Source organism: Eucyclogobius newberryi, unplaced genomic scaffold, assembly GCF_026437365.1.
Source record: "Eucyclogobius newberryi isolate DKJ021-1_F unplaced genomic scaffold, fEucNew1.0.hap1 SCAF_5, whole genome shotgun sequence".
Lineage (NCBI taxonomy): Eukaryota > Metazoa > Chordata > Actinopteri > Gobiiformes > Gobiidae > Eucyclogobius > Eucyclogobius newberryi.
This window is the reverse complement of record NW_027316167.1, coordinates 19,212,390-19,239,789: the sequence shown is the minus strand read 5'-3', so window position 1 is coordinate 19,239,789 and position 27,400 is coordinate 19,212,390. Positions and strand designations below refer to the sequence as shown.

Genomic DNA, 27,400 nt, shown 5'->3' with positions numbered 1-27,400 from the left:
ACGTATCTAATCAAAACCTTTTCCCCAAAATATTTTGATTAGCCTAGATTCAAATATGTTGTCACATCTTCAGGGATCAAACGAAAGCATGTTTTGTACAAAGAGTAGGTGGGGATTTAACAAGAATCCTTCAGGGGAAGCGGGGAATAACAATGACTATTCTGGCAATTGTTTGAAATGGAAATATTGGTAATTCTCACATCAGGATCTTTTGGCTTTACAACCATAAACTAAACCGAGTATAGGCTACATTGAAAAAAACAGGGCCATTAGTCTATGCAGTGACAGTTTAAATGAAGGTTTAAAAACAAAATAAAATAAAAAATATATAAAATCAGTATTGAAGCAGAATAAACCACACTGTCATTGGGACACTAGGTCTAACCCAAGAACTAAACCACATCTTCACTAGGACCTAAACCAGGGTGACAATTAGTCAAGGTGACACATTGTTTCATCATGTTTGTGCAACTTTAGGCAAATGCATTCCAGAGTTATGCCACACTGTGCAATTAAAAAAAAAAAAAACATTCAACGTGTATTATTACAGAAACTGTGAAACCATTATTACTAACAATTTATCCTTGGCATATATATACAGTATATATATTTTGTATTTGAGAGCCAAGTGCTTCTTCATTTGTAAACTGGGGGACCCACGCCCATGGATGTGTCCCGTCTGCACGCACGCGCACTGACTCCTTCTGTCAAACATGGCTGTGCTTTGGAAGAAGGAAAAATGCTGAATTGTGTTGGTATATTCCGGGAATATCAGCAGGCATGGCAAGATTGGCTGACTATTTCATTGTGGTTGGATACGACCATGAAAAAGCCGGTAAGTTTAACTTTGTGTCAGCTTCAGAAAGGATCTCGTACGCTGTGGTTTGTGCGTCAGGCCGTCAGTCACTGTGGATGTTGATGCCAGTGCGATTAGCCTGCTGCTAGCTCAGAGCTAACAGGCGACAGGGAAAACTCCTTATGCTGCCAATAGCTAAAGTCAAAATGTAACAATGCCTTCATATGCAAATCTCCTGAAGATAAATGCGTCGTTTGGGAAGCAGATCGCAAACCATCTTATTTAAGTGTATGTAACTTGGAAGAGACAAACTTTCACGAGATTCCCAAATCGGTCATATCCTGTCCCTGTTGCTCGTGATTATGACTCCCCTGTTACTTTGTCCATTGGAGTAATACATGTTATGATAACGACACATACATATACATATTAAAGTATGTTCGGGAATGCTTGAGTTGCAGGAGACGCTTAGTTTGAACCATGTTTATCTGTTTGGCTCTTTTGTTGCTGCACGCCCCTCCCGTCTCCCGTTGGTTGCACGCTATTTTTACCCACTCCTGCCACACTTGTCAAAATTTTGATGTGCAGCGTTTGTTTTTGCCGGAAGAGCGCTGAGTTTTTTCATAATGGGCGTAGCAATGCTCAGCTGCAGAGGCAGATTTATGCTGAAGTCTCCACGGCTCTGAGGAGGGACAGGAAGCTCCCCATGCCTGATGCACAGCACTGGAATGCTCTGCTTTGGACGAACACAACTTTTGCTTTTCAGGCTGTGGGAGGACACTGCTCACTGCAGAGAGGGCTATTTGTGGACAGAAGAGAGAAAACATCCACCTGTGTCCAGCAGTGTAGTAGTAATCTATAGGAAGCAACCATATTGTAAACAAGGACCGAAATGCATGTAAATGAGTCATGATTTGACAAATAATGATGCATTCATTTTATTAAATTATTGTCCGAAAATGGTCTCAGTTGCGTGTAACTTTCTCGTAATTTTCAGCTTTTATTTTTCAAATTTCCCTCACAAACTGCAACGTGCTTGACTTAAAACTATGATATTGTTTACCACATGTACTATACCACCAACAAAGGACAAGGACAAATCTTATGCACTTTAAGTTGCAGCCTGTCTAATTTACAATTTTACAAGTTGGCGTTTATGTTTGTAATAGTTAGCATCACTTCACTGTCTGGAGCGTAGGCCTGGTAACGGTGGCTTCTTTGTACCAATGCCACGCTGAGGCCAGTGCAGCTGGCTTGAATCTACTATGAAAGTCACAATAGATTGCTTTGGACAAAAGGTAGATGACCAGTGTCTTTTATCGCCTTTGAGTGCACCAGAGTTGTCTGCCAGAAGAATATTTTGTTTGTGTAAGACAAACTTTTCCTGGCAGTGCTAGGAAGACCCTGACTTTTCTTGCAGAAGAGGCTGCTCAGGCAGGACGCAGCAGAAGTGACCAAACATCAGATCTGTGTGCGTGTTGATTATTGTTGATGGTGGAATTCATATCTCACCCAATCAAGGCTTAAAAGCGTGCTAATGCAGTGTCAACATGTTGATTCTTTTGCTGTGAATTGAAATTGAAACGATAGACCCCAGGCAGCCTCTTATGCACCAGACCCGAGTGTCTGACGGAAGAATAATTAAAACCAGGGAGTGACAAGCCGTTTGGGTCGTGCTCTTTTGGGCTGCTCTGGCTGTTTCTGCGCCGGCTTGACCCAGTTCTTGTCAGATTACTAGGAGGGATACAATGCCAACTAAGCATGCAGTCCATATGTCATTCAACCAAGTAATCTCTGTAACTGATATTGCACAATTACATTATAATGTCACAGAAACCAATTCCATTTAGGTAGCTGGATGTTTTAATTTATTTTTTATTATAATACTTCTCGATTATTTTCCTTTTCCTTTTTTCCACAGTAAATACTTCACACAATCCCTCAAGACACATGACCTATTTCACCAACTATACAACGCTAATCATTAACTCTGAGATATTTTTCTATTTCCAGCGTGTTGAAGTGATTTAAAATAGCGAAAGTAGGGCACTACTAGATTCCTCATCGTAAAACCACGTATAAATGCCGCTTGTCAGTCAAACTGCAGCGTTGAGTGTGACAAAGTCCAGCAGAGCTTTTATGATAAAAGGGAATTTGATCTGAGGAGCAGATTCCTCCAACAGGACCCGAGTGTAGCGCTGATCCCTGGGGGGCCGTGTCGTGAGTTGCAACACCCTGAATTATTTTAACAAAAATGCTGGTATGCACCGGGAAAGCAGAGATGGATGCTATGTACTAAATCTGCGTTGTTCTCTGCTTTTTCCATTTGCAGACGGGCAGTGTTTTTCCCTCACTGGCTGGAAATGTTCTTCATAAATCCAGTGTGTTTTTGCCCAGCTGTCTGTCTCAAACTGTGAATTGGAGGAATATTATAGTTCCTAAAGTGTGATATTATGTCCAGATTTTCTAAATGAAGGGCTTATGTAAGGAATAGAAATTAGAGGAATTTACAAACATCTTGGAAAATACCTTTCATTTGCAGATTTGTGGGTTTCTGTGTGTCTGGCCTGAGTAAATTGATAACTAGCTCTAATATGACACAAAAAACCCAGAGGCCAGAGCGAGTTTCGTCGTCATATAAAGCTAACAAACATTAGCACGCTGACGGTGCAGTTCTTGCTTTACGGAGAATAAAACTCTCTAATAAGATAGAGTTCTCCAGTTAGATGCAGAGAAAGTGCTTTGGTCTCATTTTCACCCAAATAGATGCTTTTACATTATACATGTACTGGAGAAAAACAGATTTCACTTTATTACATGCAAATTTATCAGGAACAGGCTCCTTAACTTTCTTGTTCTTGTCTTGATGGATTTTAGACTACCTATTTTAATTTTTTTGTGGGGAGACTGTGGATGGTTGTAACATGGTGTGAGGACCAGTTAGGAAACAGGAGTATGCCATCTTTATTGAGGGGAAAACATATTTTGAAGCTTGACATAAATGTTTCAACCCAAAACGTTTGTGTTTTGTGATGGAAATGTTTCAGACAAAGTTCTAACTCTGTAACACTGAGACACTCTAACACTGTATTAGGAGTCGTCTCTTTGGGAAACTATGTTGCCTTTTCTTTTTATTATGTCAAACCATTTTTCTAATATACAATATACATATGAACTAATGCAAATTAGTTTTTATAAAATACGAGTTGGAGCAATTGACATGAAGATGGGGATTGTTTGTAAAGGCATCTGAGAATGTCTCAAATAAAGTCTCTCAATCAGATTAATGACAAAATGGCCAAAGCTCTGTGATGTAACACTGAGAAGACGGGCCTACATATAATCTCACAACTGTATTTAGATATAAAAATCACATAATCACATACACATACTTACATTGCTGCAGATAAACAGACTTGGAGTTATGCTCAGTCACAAACTGCAGTTATAGATGATGTTCTGGACTTTCAGTTCCCCTTTCTCTGTTCTTCCCGTAATGCCCTTTATAGCCAACAAATGTAGGTATTTTGTGTAAAAGTTTGCGAGCTCACAAAGTGAGAGAGTTCTAGATGCTCAAGCAAAAAGTCCCTGTAAATCATCATTTACTTAAAAAATGCAAATCTGATTCATAATGTTGAGGTCATAATCTTGCAATTTCATTTTGAATGAATATTTGGCTTGCAAGTTGAAATGATGTTGCAAAATGATTTTGAAATCAGTGTCAGCTGTGGTTGTTAATAGCATCACATCTAGTCTAAAAAAAGCTTTCATAAACAACACATTTTTGGACCCAAATTGCTATTCATAATACAATAGTTAGCAGCTGTGTGTTTGTTGCAGGATGAAAATATGTTTTAGTGGCTTATTTACTCAAAATATGTCAATGAGTTCATTCAGTTAACCCTTGACCTCTGTGGTTCATCCTGCTTTGTCTCAAGTTGCCCCTCGCCTTGTGCTCTTCATCCACACTCGAGCACGCCCTACTGGCCCGACTAATGCCTCAATTCAAATGTTTATTTTTAAGACGCTTTTGCATGTTTTCTATTTTTTGATCATCATAAATCATCTGACTGTAAAAATAATGTCATTCACTGACATTATGAATGATCTGAAATAATTTCCTGTACCTCTGGTTTTTCAGCATACAATATTGTACCTCTTTAGAGGTCTAAAGTTCAGGGTTAGGTTTTGTCCTTAAAAACATGTTATGGTTTGAATAGAACATACCACATACAAGCTTTTGATAATTGCGTCAGTTCAAATGTGAAATTGCGTTTTCTATTCCATAGCGATTAATAGTGCAGCCCTTGTTTAAGCATGTTTTTATTTTTTCATTTCATGTTTAGTATTTTCAGTCACCGCTGCCGAGTTGTGGAGAGACCACAACGGGGGAGTTCCTTCCTCTGTTACATTGATTCAGAGGGAAACTCCACTGGCTACTGTGAGACTTGTTATGCCAACAAATGCTTGTCCAAATCTGATCAAAATCCTGGAGGTGAAGGAACAGTAGTGAGGTCTGTTGTCAAAATGTCAAATCTCCAAGTCTCTTCACGGGGGGCTCAGAGACACACAGCAGCTCAGATCTGGACCAGCTTTTCCAAAGTAAATGTTCTCTTTGGAACACTGCTTCTCGATTTGTAGCTCCGTCTTTCTTTTGCCTTTTTGATTTATTTCCCTTTTGGCATGGTGCTTGTCCTGCCATGACCTGCAGTACAATGTGCATTAGAACCTGGGCTGGACAATTCATCAAATTTGAACCAATTGAGATTCAGTTATGTCTGATAGTCGATGTGCTGAGGGTTTTTTGATTGAGTGGTTCACAGCTCTGTTAGAAAAAACGTGGTTTGCAGCAGAGTTCAGACATTGGAGGAATAAACTGATCTATTTTGTGTGTTAAATGGCAATGGTTTAAAGGCTGCTATGTTTATGATCATGAGATCAATACTAAAGGCCATGTTGATTTTGATATTTGAAAAGAAAAAAAAATCTAAAATTGAGGGGGGGGGGAATTGTTTCCCCCTCCATAATGCTCAGGTCTAATTACAACTTCCTACAAGTGTACTTCCTTCCTTGTGGGTTCCCTTTTGACACCTATGACTATCCAAAGGCAGTCGTTTTTGGAGAAAAATTGAGAATTGGATCAGGAGGAACTGCTGCAGACATGATTCATCTTCGGTAATAAAGTGGTGAAAAAAAGATAATCAATAACTGATGATGAGCCGGAGCCCGGGGCCAGAGCCGGGGCCCAGAGCTGGGGGCCGGGGGCCGGGGGCCAGAGCCGGGGGCCGGGGGCCAGAGCCGGGGGCCAGAGGCCACCGGGGCCAGAGCCGGGGGCCACCGGGGCCAGAGCCGGGGGCCACCGGGGCCAGAGCCGGGGGCCACCGGGGCCAGAGCCGGGGGCCACCGGGGCCAGAACCGGGGGCCACCGGGGCCAGAGCCGGGGGCCACCGGGGCCAGAGCCGGGGGCCGGGGGCCAGAGCCGGGGGCCGGGGGCCACCGGGGCCAGAGCCGGGGGCCGGGGGCCAGAGCCGGGGGCCAGAGCCGGGGGCCACCGGGGCCAGAGCCGGGGGCCAGAGCCGGGGGCCACCGGGGCCAGAGCCGGGGGCCACCGGGGCCAGAGCCGGGGGCCGGGGGCCAGAGCCGGGCCATGGGGGCCAGAGGCCGAACCGGGGCCACCGGGGCCAGAGGCCGAACCGGGGCCAGAGGCCGAACCGAGGCCGAACCGAGGCCGAACCGAGGCCGAACCGAGGCCGAACCGAGGCCGAACCGAGGCCGAACCGGGGCCAGAGGCCGAACCGGGGCCACCGGGGCCAGAGGCCGAACCGGGGCCACCGGGGCCCGAGGCCGAACCGGGGCCAGAGGCCGAACCGGGGCCACCGGGGCCCGAGGCCGAACCGGGGCCAGAGGCCGAACCGGGGCCACCGGGGCCCGAGGCCGAACCGGGGCCCGAGGCCGAACCGGGGCCACCGGGGCCCGAGGCCGAACCGGGGCCCGAGGCCGAACCGGGGCCACCGGGGCCCGAGGCCGAACCGGGGCCCGGGGCCGAACCGGGGCCACCGGGGCCGAACCGGGGCCGAACCGGGGCCGAACCCACCGGGGCCACCGGGGCCACCGGGGCCACCGGGGCCACCGGGGCCAGAGGCCGAACCGGGGCCAGAACCAGGGCAGTCTGACGTGACTCGTGCGTGAAATGAAGTCTGCTGGTGGCCTCTCCTCCACAGTCACATATGCATTGTGCTGATTTACCGTTTATAGCAGTGCGATAAATCACCAGGATGAAGGAAGAATGTTCAAGAGCAAAAACATCTGCTCTAATCAAGAAAGACCAACAACCAGCGTTCGCTTACGGAGAAATGCGCAAATAAAAGTAACTCGGCCGTGCTTACTATGAATAAACGGCCACTGCACAGAAGGACGGGCTGGTGCAGTGGAGAGGGAAGACGTTTAAATGAGGTTAAAACAGTCCAGACAAGCTTGAACTTATTAGCAAAATAGTCTTGAGCGATGCTGGTGAATGTGTATGGAGCGTAGAAACCCAAATGACACGCTTCCAGATATATCCTGTGTAATACTTTTTTTTTGTGTATCTGATGTGCTTACTGTATTTTTTTCAGGCATTTGTTATTCAGCATCTTTTCGGATAAGCTTGTGTCTTTGAAATGCATAATCTTGCATTAGCCTCTCTCTGCCCCCTTTCCTCTCGATGTACGTCTCCATGACAACACTGTTACTCAGGGCACAGCTGCACTTAAGCAAGGTTTGAGCAGTAAACGCTAGCAAACTTTAGAAACTTTTTATTATGAAACTAGTTACTCGTACACTTTCCTTGGCATTATGCAGGCGGTAAAACACTTCATGCAATCAAGCTTTTTAGTTGGAGATTTATAGAAGATTAGAATTATTATATCATTTTATTGAAGAATTGCACAAAACAAAAAGGAAAAAAAAACAGATGGCAAGTAAAAAGCTCTTACTAATCTAAACTAATTTTATAATAAACTCAAATGTCTTTAGAAACATAAATTAGATTAAAAAAATGTGTCCATAGTTTGTCCATAGAGATTTAGCATTGCTATGATGGCTCTAAAAAACAAATCCAAATCAAACGTGTACACAAAAGTCATCATAACGACTGCTGTGTGTGTAGTTTTTATGGTTATTGTTCCCATAAAAACTATAACTGCATTAATTTAGTATTCTTTTTATTGGAAGATACTTTTACAGTTTACTATTGTCAGATGATATTCTCTTCAGTTGGAGATCAGTCATACTCTTAAACATGCAAGCGCGTGCCGTGGACCTATCACATTCAGTCCGTATGTATGTTTCTGCCAAACTCCAAATTAAAAAATCAAACAAATGACTCCATTTGGGGATTTTGTCTCCCTTACGCTTCGACTAGCGGATGTTCAAATTAGCATGTTCCTTTTCATGCCTGGTTTCGATTAAGCCGGCCGTGGGGTTCTTTACAGTTATCAGGGGGGTCATATTTGTACGCACGGCTTGTTTTAATACAACAGTGCAACCTCATGGAATGCAAGGAATCCTGTCATTTATTTTAGTCCCAGGTCGAAAATTGGAACTGGAAGCATATGATATCAATTAGAGGAGCTGTAAAGACGTGTTACAGTTAGACCGCGTGGCCCTTTGCACCGCGCGGGGTCCAGATATGCCTCACTGCCGGGCCGCGCAGGTGAACAAAGGCCAACACAAAGTCTTGCAGACCTGAGATGAACACACGAGACCCATCAACGCCGTGTCTCGGGAGCCTTGCCGGGCTGAATTTATCCCCGCGCCTGGTGGAGTTTTAAGGAGCTGTTGACAGCAGGCTCGAGGCAAACGCAGCCACATGATATTATGGTAATTAGCTGCGGTGAAGGGGAGAAACGACCTATACGTGACCTGTGACCCCTCCAGACATTTGCGCCGATGGTCTGCTGAGTCAGTCAATCGGCTGCATATCGCTTCTAATATTGGTAAAGAGGATATTGAAAGGTTTCCTCAGAGATCGTTATCAATTCAATACTGAACATTTATTTGGTACAGTATTTGTCAGATATTTTTTCTGCACTGCCCCAGTTTCAATTATTTTTTACAAAAGTGAATTTCCCTGAAACACTTGCAAGCTCTCTCTCTCTCTCTCTCTCTCTCTCTCTCTCTCTCTCTCCTACGGGAGGCTGTGTGTGTCTTGAAAAGCAGAACTGTTTTACAGACAGATTGTGCCCTTAAATTGATATTATACAAAACTGGAACTTCTCATTGGTCCTTTATTTTGTGAGAACCTTTCTTATATTCACAGAGGAAAAAAATCGGAAATCTAACTTGAAATAGAAAATTAAATATTAAAGTAAAAGCTAATGCAGTATACATCTTCAAGGAGACAAGCAGATGATTGACCTCTACCAGAAAAAGTAGCATAGCACACTTTTAGTTAACATAATGTTATCTAAATAAGTTTAAATTGCTCTCCTTGAGCTACCAATTTAGTTTATTTGACACTTAGTAATTTGAAAACTACTAAAAAAAGGTCAAAAGTGCAGAGTAAAGCATTTAAAGCAACGACATATACAAACAATGGCCATGAACACTGTGAAATAAGCTGGATTAAAAACACAATAAGTTGCTTGTAACATTCTCGATCAAAGCTTAAAGTGCATTTTGCAAGACCAGTCCATATGGGGTCCCAGCGGGATAAAGTTTATTTTTTTTCTCTTTTCACAGCTCGAGCGTGCACTGGTCAGCCTTGCAAATCTGAAATGTGTCTGCAGTGTTGTACACCTGTTATAGATCAGCCTCCAGCTGTCATGCTTTTGTCTAAATAGCATGCCGTTATTTTACACTTCTTGGACAAACAGTAACTAAAAAAAATGACTGAGCTTTCGAAGGACAACTGATCAATCAGTATGCTGCTTTATTTATTTATTTTTCATAATGTTCTGGAAATGTATTGATTGAACTGAGCTTTGGAAAGAGTCGGAGCAGAAAGCCAAAAAAAATGCCCCCACATGCCTCTGGGCAAACGTTGATTTTTTTTTTTTTCAGCTCTGCTCACCACCCCCACGTTGCCTGCTTGTCACACAGCTTTACTACTAAAAATGAATGACCTCTCTGCTTTGTGTTAGGGGTTCCATATCTCACTTTAGGCCACATTCCTCTGAAAACATCTTGAATCGGTCAACCTCAGCAGGGCATCACCAGAGTTTTGTGCGCAGTTGTTATAGCCGTGACATGATATGCTTCGTGGTCGATCCAAAAATTCAATTCTACTTTATTGGTTCAGAGAAATTAGAGAGTTTAAATTTAGACGGGCCTAGGATTTTGGTTGTACTGTCCTCCTTGCAGTGTGAAATATATAAATAGTAAAATAGCTATAGTAAATCTAAGGGATGCATGATTTTTTGGGGGAAATTATTTTTATTAAGATGTTTCTGTATAAATATTGCAATAGACTTGCAATATAAAGCTGTAAAATTGAAGTTTACAATGTGCACTCTGTCTGAATAGAATCTAACTTTTCATTTTGTATTGAAGCTTTGCTTTAAAACATTATATAAGGGAAAATATATCCATAAAATTGCTTTGCCTCTCCTGTACATCAGTTTCAAAACGATAGAGACACGTACTTCATTTATGTGATAAAAGTTTGTCTGTATCTACCCACAGGTTCAGGAGAAGGATGTGGGAAGATTATCCAACGATACCCCAAAAAGGACTGGGAGGGCACCGCGTTCCCTCAGGGGGTTGAAATGGTAAGAGTCTCTTTGGACTTTGCATGTGATGTACCGGGGCAGTCTGTTTCCCTGCTTCCCAACATATAGACCTGTGTGTGGGCCAGTACCACTACCATTACGCACATAATGCGCAGTGCGTGAGGCATCAAGTGCTTCAAGGGGCACCACCAGCTTGACCAGGCAGTTTTACAATGATCCCCAGACCCTTCTTTAGGATTGTGATTTAAGCAATATAGAAAATTAAATAGCCGATATATTATTATTATTTACAAGTTTGAAGGGGCATGGGGGCACCACTAAGCATTTCTGCTTAGGGCACCCAAATGGATAGCATCGGCCCTGATTTTGGCTGCAACAAATGCATATTTAAGTAGTCAACCAGTTTGTGATTATGTTTTTGTTTACCATAAGTGAGCGCACCTGAAGAGCTGCACCAAGAACAATTATACATATATAGTCTGCACCTGTCCATAAGGCGCTGGTGTGCATGTTAATCTGAAATATTTAGACAGAAAGATGGTAGAGATGGGCTGGGCAAAGAAAATTATCATTCAATTTCGGGGTGGGTTATAATTTCTCTGTGAATATGAGTCTGAATGTTGTAAAACATGCAGCATTTTGAAGCTTAACATACAGCGAGCACCTCTGGACTGTCCCTACTGTCTCTCCTGTCCCCCCTGTCCTTGACCTCTCTGTGTGTCTGTCTTCCTCCTACTTTTCAAATACACTTTTAACAAAATTTAAGGTGGACATTTTCTAACTGGAGGCTTCTAGATAAAGAATAGTAATGAATAAAGTGTATTTTTGTTTTGCATTTTGAGTTAGTAATGCCACGGTCTTGGTTATAAAACATTTGTGTTCTGTATAGTCCAGATAACGATTATGATGATCAAAGTACAACTACATTTTTTGTGTCAACTAATCACACTGTTAAGTTGAAGGGCCCGTCAGCTCAGAGGGTCATACATTATAGTTTTGAAGTAAAGCCCCAAAGCACGTGTACATACCAGTACATCATATGGATTGCACTTCTGAACCAAGGTAAATGAATAAAAACATGCATTGTTCAGAATCCTACATGTTCCTGCTCTTATCAATGAGACGGTTTTATTGATTACATTACGATCTAAAGCTGGTAATGATCACTGGCTTTGTGTGCATACGTTAGTGTTTTTTTGTGAACACAATTGTTTTACTTGGTCAGATGAGGACAATCAAGTCTGTTACTGCGACACAAATTGAATCGACACATTTGTGAGGAGGATGTCAAATGCCTCGCAGTCTGTTGGTGGCCGGCAAGAATGTTCCGTTTCATTCTACACACAAAATTAATTAAAGGGCTATAAAATATGCTTTGTATCCTCTTATTTGTGTCACGCTCTGTAAATGCTTCTTTTTGTATTCATGTGGATGATCGCTTAGCTCGGCATAGTATATTGCATGTATATTACTGTATAACAAACCTGAAAGGCTAAGAGAAAATCAAATTGAAATATTCCTGGGTGTAAAATTCTTCATGGATGTTGATGGTTACGTGATTTGTTGAGTCGGTGAGAATCGTGACTTAGTTGACGCTTTACTCTGCTCTAGAATAAGCACTATTCTTGCCAATAAGCTCATTCCATTCCGTTCAGCAGATCTAAAACTGAATGTAACTATACACAAATATATGCGTTTGGTTCTGAAGGTTTTTGCTGCATCTTTCCAAGAACCAGAATAATTCTTTTCACATATTGCTCCAGAGCGGCTGAGACCGAGTTCAGTTTGTGACTTTGGAGCCGACAATTGCAGCTTCATAAGGGATTATTCCACGTTGGTGTTAACTTACATTTAGAGTGTTTTAAATGCATTTTTCTTGGCTTATAAATTAAGTCAAACTTGTATATAAAAAGACTACTCTCATCATATAAAAAGATTGATTTTGCAAAAGTAAATCATGCTTGAATACAGTGCGTGAAATGTATCCCCCTTAAGATTCCACCAGTTGGTAACATAAAAAAAGAGTTATTTGTCACGTACTCGGGTTATTACAAAAAAAAAGCCCGTCAAGGAACAGGAAATAAATTTTATACAATTACTTTTCCCCGTAGACTGTTACTAAGGCTCTATCATTTTAGTTACTTGATTTACATTGCACGCCAACTTTTCCAAACAGGTGGTACAAGGGCTCATATTGTTCAAATATTATGATATTGTGTATAAATGTTATGCAGCTCCAAGGCCTGTTTAATACTGTGTGTGTGCAAGAGCTAAACAATGGGAAGCATACCGTTTCATGAAAGATATCAGGCAGATCTCAAGCCAAACGGCCCTAAAAATTACGTCAGATAATTGTTAACTGTGTCATGTGATTTATTTATATGTATTTTTTATTTTGCTCAAGTTGCCATAGCGTATCATGCTGTTTTGGGTTATTTTAACATCACATTTATGCCAGACGCCTTTCCTGACCGTAAGCTCTTCTTAATTTGTTGGACCGTGAACCCTTGTGGCTGGATCTGACCACATGTTTGACCTATGAGCTAAATTCTGAAGCTTCTTAGCGCCAAGTAATGAGGACGGGTGGCTCCACAGCATCATGACTCAAAAATCTTGTCGTTACCAAATATTCAGAGTTAAATATAGCCCGGAGTATTGCTGAATGCATTTTGTTAGCGCTTCCAGATGTGTGCATTGGGACCTGTTGCTCCCTCGGTGCAGTTGTCATCCCGATGCTTCATTTCGTGTCGGCTCAAGTGAAGACCGAGGGCTATTTTCAGCGCCTCATTGGAGACCGCTAGTACTGAATTAGGATGCTTTTAATGTTCGACAAGTTCTGTTTTGGCAACATCCCTGAATATTTTTGGTAATTTAAATTCTTCGAAAATGCACACAGAAAAATAAAAATGGCGGTAACACGCTTAATGTGATTCATATGTTGTGGTGTAGTTTAATCTTGCACAAGGGTCCCAGGGGGGTAAGCAGGGACAGGAAATGTGCCTGTCTGTGATGGTGTGTGACAAACTTTTCCTCCAAAGCAAAATTACTGAAATTCCAACTTTGAAGCCCTAATGAAGACACACCATAGTGTTTAACAGACCCCACTAAGCAATTTGCATTTTGGCTCTGTCTCGGCCTGGTATGTAAACCATTATTACTTGCACATTTTCTTAACTCCACGATAGAAAAAACAAAAGAAAATGAGTCATTTACAAACTCCAAAAGAGGCGCACATCTGTACAAAACAGTGGATGAGGCTGAGCACGAAAAGCATTTTGCGGTCACAACAGGCCCCCAGCAAACTAAATAACCACAGATGAGGAATGCACATAGAAAAAGCCTTTACAACTTGCGCCGGAAAAATGTGTTTCTAATCTTTGCAGTGAAGTGATGATGATAGGAACCAGCTCGATGCTCGTCTGTTCTGGAAGAGCCCTGTCTAGATGGAGGTCAGTGCAGCGTGCCTTTTTTTTATTTTTTTATTTTTTTTTTACATCTCCGTTAACTGTAAATAGACACAGAGGACATAGTACAACTGTCAAAATATACGGCTGCGGGTAAAAATGACATTTCTGCGTCTGGACTTTAGTGGTTCATCGTCCGGGGCACATACCACAGATTATTACAAGCCGGGTTGGATTGGCCGCTCGGGCGAGTTTAGTTTCGTCTCGATTGTGCCCCATCACTCACACAAATGTCAAAGTATAAAAGTACGTCCTTCCAATAAATTCAAACAAAACCCTTATTTACGCTTTTTAAAACTTGGCATTACACTGTTTATGTTCTTATTTCAGACAACTGAGGAATATAATTCAAAGATTGACATTATTTTCAAAGTTGCTCCAGCATTTATTTATTTTTAATTAAATCCTATCATTGTTGAGCAGTCTTCTTAGAACTTAAAAAAAACAAAAAAACAGTTAATTTATTTATTGAACGTGTTAAGTCCCCACGATGGAGGCTGCTCCGGGTGAATTGCATGCGAGTGGAGTTTGTTTGCGTTTGGCCACAGTGACATACGTGACAAGACGGACGGAGACGTCTTGAGTATTTTGTCCATGAGGTCAGACGCATTCCTGAGCAGTTCACAGTAAAACACCAGGGTCAACTCGACACATGTAGCCAGCGGACGTCAGGGACAAGACTTCACAGGACACGCCATCAATCAGTGTCTCGTCAACACGTTTTGTACAGCACCACGCAGGCAATTCAGTGAAAATTCTTTAGTCTACCCTTACTTATGCCGTCTGCCTTATTTTGAAGATTATATAATTTTTTTCTGCCCGAGATCTTTTGACACTATCGGCTACGTGTCTGAAAACAGCTGCTATAACATGAACTGGTTACTTTGTTTCTCTGTGACGTATTTCACAGTTTGTGTTCATAGCTTTAACCAACCTTATCTGAAGAACATTTGTTTTAGGTCCTGGTGTTTTTGTCTTTGACTTCGTTGAATATGACTGTTTTACAATTCTACTAAATGATCGAAAATAAATTTAGTGTACCGGTTCTACAATCAATTATAACATACTATAATAGTCAGTCTACGAGGGAAAGAGACTATGAGCTTTCAAATCAGTGTTAATTTCTTAGATAAATGCATATTAATGTATTATTATTATTATTATTATTATTAAGATTTTTTTAAATAAAATATCCCATTCAAATGTATTCATATGGGTTCTAAATTGGTTTGGAAACTCTGTTGTTTAGTACAATGTTTCTTTTACCAACAATTAAAATAGTTGTAGCTAAAGATTTTCATTCTTCTCGTCCAGAGTTTGACTTCTTGACCTCCTTCCCTTTCCCCCCATCCTGCTGCAATCACGTCTGAATGTCCGGGAAAGACAAGCTATTCAGAAAATGTATTAACTGCTGGCTCCAGAACATATGAGACATTTTTAGTGACCCTGTTGTGACACTTTATTTATAGTCGTTGAAGGACTTTTTGAAGCTATTTGAAGCTGTTTATTGGGATGAGCGGCTCATGACAAAGCTAATCGCCTTGTTCATCATCATTAAGTCTTCAGGCGTCGTTAGTGTTTAGGCCCCTGTCCAAATCGCAAACGGATGAGAGAATGCACCACGGCTGAATCACTCAACAGATCACTTCACAGAAATGGCCATAATTTGACATGTCGCAGCGCACGTCGTCGAGTCCTATGATGTTTACGGCAATGAAACTAAACAGTGCATTCCGAGTGGCAGGATGCAGTTCCAATGGGATCATGTGTTTGACAGGAAGATCCACAGATGAGTAATCAATGCTCGCCGTGCCAATGGGGCCAAACACACCAGGAAACAAAGAGCTGTCGTCGAGCAAACTGGACTTTCCACACTCAAAACCACTGAAAGAAGTCGGAAGGAAATGAAAGGAACACAAATTAAAAAAGTGACTGTAATGGCAATGTTTTTCATTTTTATTGTGTAGTTTTAAATAGTAGTTGTCTAGTCTAATTTGCCATTTTCAATTAAATGCTATGAATAGAGTTAAAGTGAAAATCATGTAATCCACATAATTTGCTCATTATAATATTTAATAGATTTGTTTTACCGCTTATTATTCTCTTTTGTCACTATCATCATCAAAAGTGAAATCCTGCTTCCGAAGAGTGCACACGCTTTTTTGCTCGCTCCGCTTGCTATCGCTGCTTTCCTTATTTATTTAGCTTTTTAATCAGTTTTTGTCTTCCAAACATTTTTGCTTTAGACTTTTTCAAGTAAACCAAGGATTTTAAGAACATTTTTCCAGTTTTAACGACATATCTGACGCCAGCGACATGTCCGGGAGAAGAAGGGAGAAAGACTGTGAACGCTGTCGGAAATATCAACAAGAAATTAATGAGCTGAAAACACGGATATTTGTTTTGGAATCTGAAAAAGTTCTTCACGATACCATTCCTGTGTCAACCGACGGTAAGAAGAGCACACTTTTTACAAGAAAAACTGCTACTTTCAACCTAAACCGCAGTGACTCTGTGTCGTTTCCAAAACTGTCTAAAAACCAGAAAGACCAGGCTGTTTCTTGGAACAAACTTGGAGCAAAGCCTAAACGATACAAAGATAACGTGAAGTCACCTAAAATACAGCTCACCAACAGATTTTTACCACTTTCAGAGATCGAATTAAATGAAAAAAGGAAAGATGACGTGGCCAAAATACAGCAAGGAGGAACTGTGCCACAAGCCAAGGTCACGGAGATTGTTTTAGTTGGGGACGGCGCGATAAGTCACGTGACGCATGAAAAGATAAACACACATTCTTTTCCAAGCGCCACTGTTTCTGAGATAACGTCACTCCTTCCAAATATTATGGCTAAGCATGGAGGAGCTAAACAGCTGATTGTGCATGTGGGTGCAGTGGACATGCGGCGGGAACAGACTGAAGTTTTGAAAAAAGACTTCTTGAAGTTATTCGACGTGCTTGATAAAATGGAAATCAAAACATTCATAAGTGGACCTCTTCCAAACATCGACAGGAGGATAAACAAGTTTAGCCGGCTTCTTCAGCTGAACACATGGCTGTCCAAAGAGTGTTCCCCGAGAGGACTACACTATATTGAGAACTTCTATCTATTCTGGAAACGAGAGGACCTGTTTAAGAGAAATGGCCCCCACCTATGCAGAGGTGGAGTGAGGGTGCTGACAGAGAACCTGCTCCACGCTCTGAGGCATTGGACTGGGCCTGGACAGGGTCCTGAGCAGATAGTTAGAGAAGAGAGGAATGAGAGAAGAATTCCTGCTCCATCAGCCAGAGACCGAGCCAATGTTTCAACATCAAAAGCACCACAACCTCAGCCTCCACCAAAGGATTCATCAGCAGCTGCTCCACCACCACCAGCAAAGGATTCAGCTCCAGCTGCTCCACATTCACCTCCACCGCCTCCAGCAAAGGAACAATCTTCAAAGGCCTTGGACCCATCTGTGACAAGCCCAACAACATCCCTGTCATCGCCCCTGCCTTCACACCAGCCCTGGGTTCCCCCTGCAACATCTACTCCCACTAAAGATTCATCATTCTCCTTCTCATCTCCACTCTCACCCATGGGCCTTCCCAGCCATTTTGAAAGTCTGATCAAATCAGGCATTAAGATGGCTCCACTCACGCCCAATATAGCAAGGGCTATGACGACTACACCAACAAAAGCCCCACCACCCATCCGCCCTCGCCTCTCACCTGGTCCCAAACTCTCCTTGGCTACAAAAGCCCCACCACCCATCCAACCTCGCCTTTCACCTGGTATCTCCCATAGCTAGGATGCACTGGGTCTCAGCGTTGCCGGAACTTATTGTCACATTAAAAATCAAACCAACCCGGGGCCCTATGTAAAAAGAGCCCCCCCTAGTGCTATTTCTGTAGCCACATCATCACACAGATGGAAAAACAAAATGCGAGTCAGGCCCAATCTGAGAAATGTGATTCATATTCCCTGTGAAAAGATAAAGCCCAGTCTCACTGAAACTAGTCTGAAACTTGCTGTGCTAAATGTCAGATCCTTATGTAACAAATCTCTCTTAATTAATAATTTTATTTCTTCTTATAATCTTGATTTTATGTTTTTAACTGAAACATGGCTTGACAAAAACACAGGAAATGTAGTTCTGATAGAATCTGCTCCACCCAACTTTAAGTTTGAATCTGAAACACGAGAAAACAAAAAAGGGGGTGGAGTCTGTGCTGTCTTTAGAGATGAAATAATTACCCGCAGGTTGTCTTTTGGGGTGTTTTCATCATTTGAGTATGTATCCTTTAAAATGGAGCTAAAACGGTCTCCATCCATTCTCTTCATTGTTTTATACAAGCCTCCCCAGCACTGCCAAAGTTTTATTGATGATTTTACTGAGATGCTTTCAGTCATATGCACAGACTTTGATGGTTTGGTCATTACAGGTGATTTCAATGTGCATGTTGATAATATTTGTGACAGAAACGCTAAAGAGCTTGATGCTGTCCTTGAAACCTTCAGTCTTACTCAGCATGTGAGAGGCCCCACCCACAGCAAAGGACACACTCTAGATCTCATAATTACAAAGGGGGTAAATATTTCAAATGTTAATGTGATCGATGTTGCTCTGTCTGATCATTTCTGTGTCTTCTTTGACCTGTCTGTTTCTCCCAAACCTCCGGTTGGTCCTGCAGTTGTTCAGAGGAGACACATAAGTGATGGCACAGGTGCACTGTTTATGGAAATGATAAACTTTGAAAATGTCTCATGTTCTAATGTAAATGATTTGTTGAACTCTGTTACATCTAGTGTTTTGAATGTTCTGGACACCATCGCCCCTATAAAGGCTAAAATGGTTAAAAATAAGCAGAAGGCGCCGTGGAGAAATGATGATTCGGTCAGGGCACAGAAAAGGGAGTGCCGCAGGGCCGAACGGAAATGGCGCAAGTCAAAGCTCCAGGTTCAAAAAGAGATTTACAAAGAAAAGCTGAACATGTACAACCTAATCTTATGTAGAACTAGGGAAAGATATTTTTCTGAAATAATTGGAAGCTGCAGTAACAACTCGCGTGTCCTGTTTGCCACAGTAAACAGATTAACAAACCCTCCAGCTCAGCTGCCGTTAGAACTCATTTCCACATCCAAGTGTAATGAGTTTGCATTATTCTTTAATGACAAAGTTCAGGGCATTAAAAACGCTATAAATCCCACAATGCAAAAAATTACCCTAAAACCACCAAGACACTTAGAGCTAACTCACTTTGCACCAGTAACTGACAAAACTGTCCATGAGATCATCACCAGTCTGAGTTCATTTACATGCTGCCTTGATGTGTTACCCACCAAATTTCTAAAGTCTGTGCTGAACAGTTTGTTAGCACCACTCACTCACATAGTTAACATGTCGCTTCAATCTGGAACATTCCCAATGTCTTTGAAAACTGTGGTCATAAAGCCTCTCCTAAAGAAGAGCAGTCTTGATGCCGCAGTACTGAGTCATTACCGGCCCATCTCTAATCTGCCATTTTGGGGCAAAGTCCTTGAAAAGGTTGTTTACCAACAGCTCACAGATTTCCTCTTAATAAACAACTCATTTGATGTTTTTCAGTCAGGTTTTAGACCTCATCACAGCACTGAGACTGCTCTTGTCAAGGTGACAAATGACATCCGCCTGAACACTGACACGGGCAAAGCCTCAGTCTTAATTCTGTTAGATCTGAGTGCTGCTTTTGACACTGTCGATCATGGGATCCTCTTACAGAGACTAGAGGACTGGGTGGGCATCACTGGCACTGCCCTAAACTGGTTAAGGTCCTATCTGGAAGACAGGAAGTACTTTGTTGAAATTGGTAGCTGTGTCTCAGACCACATGACCCTGACCTGTGGAGTGCCCCAAGGGTCAGTCCTGGGTCCCCTTCTGCTCAACCTCTACATGCTGCCGTTGGGTCAGTTGATACGCAGTGAAAATGTGTCCTATCACAATTATGCAGACGACACTCAGATCTATGTTTCACTGTCGGCAGGTGACTATGGACCAGTAGATTCACTCTGTCACTGCATCCAACAGATCAGTTTGTGGATGCAAAACAACTTTCTCCAGCTGAACTCAGACAAGACTGAAATAATCGTTTTTGGCCCACAGAAACAAAGAGAAAGTGTTAGCGGTCACCTCCAGAGTCTCGCTCTAAAACCTACAAACCAAATTAGAAATCTGGGGGTAATAATGGACTCAGACTTGAACTTTAATAGCCATGTCAAATCAATAACATCAGCAGCTTTTTACCATCTAAAAAACATTGCCAAAATCAAAAATATAGTGTCAAAACCAGATTTAGAGAGACTTATCCACGCGTTTGTCTCCAGTAGATTAGACTACTGTAACGGCCTGCTCACTGGTCTCTCCAAACGAGCTGTAAAACAGCTGCAGTACATCCAGAACGCTGCTGCTCGGGTCCTGACTAGAACCAGGAAGTATGATCACATTAGTCCTGTTCTCAGGTCTCTGCAATGGCTCCCTGTGGCTCAGAGAATAGACTTTAAAGCAGCTCTGCTTGTGTACAAGTCTCTCCATGGCCTAGCACCAAAATACATCTTGGATATGTTAGTGCCATTTGAACCATCTCGGACTCTGAGGACCTCAGGGACCGGCCTCCTGCTGGTGCCCAGAGTCAGGACAAAACATGGGGAATCTGCGTTTCATATTCATGTGCAATTACTGTCGAGATCACATGCAATGGTATTTATTTATTTATTTGTCTATGGGAGTTTTTATTTATTTATAGGAGATCTTCTACTGAAAGTGTTTTTCAGACTTCCTATAAGTGATCTGTTCTTCTGTATCTACCTCTGTATCTACCTGCGTTGCACCAATGAAATTTCCCCATGTGGGACAATAAAGGATTATCTTATCTTAGTTTTATGCAGCTAAAATCTGGAACAGTCTTCCTGAAGATGTGAGACAGGCTTCTACTCTGACAATGTTCAAATCTAAGCTAAAAACAGTTTTGTTTAGCTGCGCATATGGCTGAAGGGATTTTTTCTTTGCACTCTTCTCTTTTGTTTGTGATTTTATTAGTTTAGAAAATCAGTTGGATTTATAATTTTTAATTTAGTTAATTTTATTGTATTTCTGTAATTTCTTTGTGATTTGAATGCATTTTTCCTGCTGTGAAGCACTTTGAATTGCCTTGTGTATGAAATGTGCTCTACAAATAAACTTGCCTTGCCTTGCCTTGCCTTGATCTATTGCACTATGTGAATTGAAGACGATTACCATTCCTATGTAACCAGCTTAAGGAAATCAAACTGTATTTATTTTTGTTTTTAGTTTCGTGATGCAGAAGACAATTGCAGGTGAACAATAATGGTAGCAAACAGACAATAGAGTAGTATAATGCAACACAAAGTACATTACAGACATAAACCGAATACCATAATCATGAGAGAGACGAGACAGTTCATTTGAGTGGCACATACATGGGAAGTTGTGTGTGTGAAATAATGTAAACATCGTAGGAAACGGGAAGAAAAGAGAGGAATAAACTAACACTATTATGCAATAAACTTTTAAATACTAAATAAGTATATACTTTATACTTTAGGTCCTAAGGAGATACGATCCATCAAGCTTTCTGAATGATATGATTTTGGGTTTCCTCTTTTGAGTAAAAAATTAATTGAAATGGTTTTTGGTTGTTTCTCGCAATAATTTTTTTGATGTATATATTTAGGCCCGAGCGCCACAAGCTGGCGAGAGGCCTATTAATCTCGTAAGGCCGTGCAAAGCACGGCTGTGAAAGTGCGCACATAGTGCGCACGAAATCGAGCGCGAAGCGCTCGCCCACTTCCAAACACTCACTAACGCACTCCTTCACTCATGCACGCCCCGTGCATACTAATTAGTAGTAGGAAAATGGAACATTACCGTTGTAAACGGGCGAAGCCCGTGCAAAATTGCGCACTAAACGAGCACTTTACATTGAGATGACGACCGCGAAGCGGTCGTCATCCCCATATAAAGCACTCATTTGCGCTAAGTAGCTCACGAATACGTTCCCCATCTCTTGCATGTTCCGTGCATATAAGCATGTAATGCAAAAAATGAACATTATTACTGTATAGAGGGCCAAAAACACAAAGTGGGCGGAGCCCACTCAAAATTAACGAAAGTACCCGTCAGTGACCAGGAACCCACACCATGAGGTAGGAAAGCGCGAGCGCTTTCCGAAAATGTATAGTTTATGATATTTGAAAAATGGGAAACATTGTTTTCGCATCGGAATATTATTAGGCCCGAGCCCCAGCAGGGGGAGGGCCTATTGCTCCCGCAACGCTGCCGAAGGCAGCGTTGCAACTGTCTGACCAAACATGCGGGCGCAGCCCGCATGTTTGGTACCCCGTCGCCCCTGGCAAGTACAGTGAACTAGCCCATGCCGAAGGCATGGATCATGCATACTTACTCCTGCTATGACAGAAATAGTCAACAATTTGTGAATGGGCGTAGCCCATTCACAAATTGTTGACAACAGCAGCGCGAAGCGCTGCATTCCTCCAAAAACCCTCCTGGCATCGTCCTGTACGCGAGAATCCATGCCGCAGGCATGGGCCATGCTTGTATCTGCTCAAATCAATGGAAGTCTATGGGGAGTGGGCGGGGCATCCCGACGGAATGGGGAGTGACGAGCGCGTAAGCGCTCGTAATGATGATTCCACCCCATGGCGGCATGGGGAAGGCTTAGAGCTTTCAAACGATGTATAATTTGTTGTTATAGTGGAAACGGCTATATTGTTTTTGCTAAAAATATTATTATTTTTATTTTTCTTGTTCTTCTGCTTTTTGAGCTCTAATTTGACCCCCTGAACATGCTCAAAAACTCACCAAACTTTGCCCAAAATTCAGAATCGGCGAAAAATTTGATTTTTTCTGGGCCATTTTTTTTTTCGTTAAAAAATGGCGCGACAGCGCCACCGACAAAAGTCAAAATACATTGCGCCTATGGGAGACGCCCCGAGGTCAACTTTGTCGTAAAGCTACGAAATTCGGGACACGCATTCCTCTCGTGAGGACAAAAAAAAAATATTATTGTGGCCACGCCCCCAGACTTACCCTATGGCCGCCATCTTCCTTTGAAAATGAAAACAAGCTGAGTTAGCCATTTTGTTTACGTCAAACTTTGACGAACTCCTCCTAGGGCGTTTTGCCCACCGACTTCAAAATCGGCGTACGTCCTCTGGACAAGTGGGACATCTAAAGTTATCCAATTTTTTGAGATACCTTTTACGGTCTGTGTGCGGCGCAGCCGCAAAGTTGGACAACTTATTTTGGAATATTGCAGATCTAAAAATTGTTCCCATTTGATCAAAACCAGTCCGATTAGGACCAAATTTGAATCAGTTGTTAAACTTTCTAGTTTGGACCAGTTTAGGCTGACAAAATTGAAATGGGCGCGATAGCGCCCCCTACAGAGTGACCTTTAAATTAACATTGAAGGTCAAAAATTAGTTTTACCAAAATTGTCTAAACTTTACCCAAAATTCTACTTTGCCGTCCCAATCACAAAAGCCAATCACAAAAATGCCTAATTTTTTACGGCGTAGTCGTAGCGATGACAGAAACCTCCCATGTTATCCCTATGGGAAAACCACAAAATCTCTCAAATTACCACATTTTTATGTTTTACACTTTAACGAAGTCCTCCTAGTGCGTTTTGCCCACCAACCTCAAAATTGGTGTACGTCCTCTAGACAAGTGGGGCATTTAAAGTTATCCAAATTTTAAGGATAACTTTTACGGTCTCTGTGCGACGGAGCCGCAAACGTTTCCCAGAATTCTGACTATTTGGCCTTCAGAGTGGTCTATAAACAATAGAGTTTTTCCAAATGACATGATATTTTGAACAAAATTCTAATTTGCCATCCTGATCATAAAAGTATGAGAGCCAAAGTCATATTTTGTACGGCGTAACCGTAGCGTTGACAGAAACATCCCATGTTATCCTTATGGGAAAATCGTAGAATTGCTCAAATCACCACATTTTTACGCTTCACACTTTAATGAACTCCTCCTAGGGCGATTGTCCGATCAAGCTCATATTTGGAGAATATCATCTACACAAGCGGGGCATCAAAACTTATCCATATTTTGATTCTAAGTGCTACGGTCTCTGTGTGGCGGACCCGCAAATATATGTCAGAAATGGGAAAACAGCGAAATCTCTAAAATGACCACATTTTTACGCTTCACACGTTAACGAACTCCTCCTAGGGCGATTGCCCGATCAAGCTCATATTTGGGGAAAATCATCTACACAAACGGGGCATCAAAAGTTAGTCATATTTTGATTTTAAGTGGTACGGTCTCTGTGCCGTGGAGCTGCAAATATACTGTCACAAATGGGAAAAACGCCAAATCCTTGAAATGTTCACATTTACGCTTCACACTTTAATGAACTCCTCTGTGGGCAATAGCTCGATCAAGCTTTACTTTGGGAAATATCATTTACACAAGCGCGGCATCAAAAGTTATCCATATTTTTATTCCAAGTGCTAAGGTCTCTGTGCGGCGGCGCAGCAAATTTGACTGACACTTGTGTTCATTTGCACTGGATTGGCCATGTCCAATGTGTCCCCGTCTGTCAAGTTCTTTTTTAATTCAACACACAATAAGGGCGCCATCTTTATCAAGTCGAAAGCGCAGAGTCGGAAGGCCGGCGGCCCGCGAGGGCCGTTGGATGCCGCTTGCGGCTTTAATTCTTTCTTCTTCTTCTTCTTCTTCTTCTTCTTCTTCTCGGGACCAACCCCCCTATTTTTCACCCAGTGAACATTGACGAAAAGTCACAAAAATGTTCACACCTCTAAAAATCGTGCCTCTCTACATTCTGGCTATTTCCCTTTTCTAAAATAAAAAAAATTGGCGCGTCAGCGCCCCCAAATGTACCAAAAATGCATTGAGAGATGGGAAATGACCCAAAAAAAAATCTGATCGTAGAATCATGAAATTTGGCGCAGAGGTAGATGGTGACAAGAGAAGTAAAAAATATTATTATGGCAACGCCGTCCGCCCAACCAAATGTCGGCCATATTGCTTCAAAAATGGCTAAACATGACTTCGGAGTTTTTCCAAACGTCGTACTTTTACAAACTCCTCCCAGGGCGTTGGCCCTAAAAAGCTGAAATTTGGTGAAAATGCTACTGAGGAGTGGGACATCAAAAGTTATCCAAATTACATTGATACCTCTCACGGTCTCTGTGCGGCGAAAGCCGCAAACTGTAGCTAGAATTTCAGAAATCTTCCATATTTAAAATTTCTGCCGTTTGCGCAGATAAAGTCCGAATTGCGTCAAATTAGAATCAGTTGTTAAACTCTTTGCCCTAAACCTACTTGAAGTGAAATAAATTCATTTGGCGCCACAGCGCCCCCTACAGATTTTATATGGAGGTTAAATGTTTAGTTTTGCGAAATTATATGAAATTTGACACACAACTCAATTTTAGCATCCCCATCAAAAAAGTCAATGAGACCCATGTCATAATTGTTATGGCGTTGCCGTAACGATGACCGAAACCTTTCATGTTATTCCAATGGGGAAATCGCCAGAACATGTTTACACTTTAGACTTTCACAAACTCCTCCCAGGGCGTCAGCCCTATTAACCTGAAATTTGGTGAGACTCCTCTTCAGGGGTGGACCATCAAAAGTTATCCACATTTTCATTCAAAGAGTCACGGTGTCTGTGCGGCAAAGCCGCACATTTTGCCAAGAATTCAAAATAAAATAGCTTTTTGATGGTAAAACAAAGGGGAGAAGATGTGACAGCGTCACAGATTCAGCAGTAGGCGTAATAAAAGGACAATTGGGGCGCGTTAGCTCCTCTTGCGGCGTGGCGGCGGCGTGGCGGCGGTGTGGCGGCGGCGTGGCGGCGGCTTGGCGAGGGCCGATCATTGCCGCTTGCGGCTATATTTTGTTCTTATTATTGTAATTGTTTATTATTATGAATTGACCAAATTATATTGACATCCTTGAATGTGTTAACATGATGCAGACAAATCCATTGTGTAATATGGATGTCAAGATTATTCGGTTAATCGATAATCCCGGTTATTCAGGTCCCAATAACATATTACTGATATAGCAAGGCCCACAAATTCTATTTTAAGATAAGTTAATAAATTAACATTTATCTAATGAATAGATGCTCTTTTACTCTTTTATTTGAATTTGTACTTGTTAGTTTGTAAAAAAAAAAAAATATATATATATATTTTTTTTTCACACACACACACACACACACACATCTCATCTCAGATATCACATTTCTCTCATATATATATATATTTTTGAACCGACTAACAAGGACAAATTAAAAAAAGAGCCAATAAACTTCAGATAAAATTGTGATTTATGTTCTAATCATAATTGTAACACGAAGGTCTTACACTGTATACTGTGACATCTCCTGTGTGTAATTCAGGTTACGATTTGATTACTAATGTGAATGTAACGTGCTGTTCCTCTTTGAACATTCGAGTTGTGTTGTCCTGGCATATTCTCGGACAGGACAGCGGGGTACAGTGAGTAAATGGTCTCCTGCCGTGACCTGAGGAAGCACCTGTTTCAGAGCAGCTCACTGCGCTCAGAGTCCCGCCCCGAGTCTTGTGACGTGGGCCAGCCATTGTACATTAGCACAAAGATGTTTATACCGCTCTTTCAGTTCTCTTCGTTGTGAGCGCAGGCTGTTTGGATGTTTTCTTTTTACACATGAAAACAACAGTGTTTACCAGACTTCAGCTGATTGAGGTAAAACACAGCTGCAGCAATAAACTCGCTGTGTAATATCAAATCCCGGCACCACAACTTTTGTTGATGTCTTGTTGACACTTTGAGACAGTACTGTCGTCATCACCGAGGGAATTTTTAGCTTTGTTTAAAATGTGGCTAACAATTCACAGATTTAAATTCACTGGAGAGGATAGTGCTACCTTAAACCTGTCGTGAGTCCGCCCCAGTGGCCAGTCCATTGGAAAGGCAGCCCAGAAAGCATTTTTCCCATAGAGCGTAAGCTTTTAAATCTTTAGCTCTGGGTCGCTCTGTATCACGCTGCTTCTCTAGCAGTTCTTCCTCTAATTGGTCAGCGCGGTCACATGGAGCCACCTCACTTGATGCTACATCCGGGCCACACAGCCACTGGATGTAGCTAGCTGCTATTACAGGCTAAAGTGGCGACATGCATCTTTTATGAGCCATTTTTCTGCACTTGAGACGTGTGTGACGTTGCACTGTCTGTCTGATTCACCTCTAAATGTTCCCGAACCATTGAAACGAGTGGAAATGTTTGTGCACTCAATAATAATCAATAATTGATTATTGACTTGTTACTGTTTGATTTTCCACAAAATTGTGTCAACATTTGTACCTTGTTTGTGCACGCCAGTCAATGACCAATCAATGAT

The 27,400-nt window shown here is 42.0% G+C and overlaps 1 protein-coding gene across 2 annotated transcripts in view; it reads left to right on the top strand.

The window, feature by feature from the left end:
* Positions 1 to 679: 679 nt before the first annotated feature.
* sbf2 (SET binding factor 2) overlaps positions 680 to 27,400 on the top strand; it is a 78,461-nt gene continuing 51,740 nt past the window's right edge. For both annotated transcript variants that reach the window (XM_072464670.1, XM_072464669.1), the window contains exons 1-2: positions 680 to 835; positions 10,460 to 10,545. In XM_072464670.1, the coding sequence (XP_072320771.1) occupies positions 781 to 835; positions 10,460 to 10,545 (141 nt within the window). In that variant the 5' untranslated portion in view covers positions 680 to 780. The remainder of the gene's footprint in view (positions 836 to 10,459; positions 10,546 to 27,400) is intronic.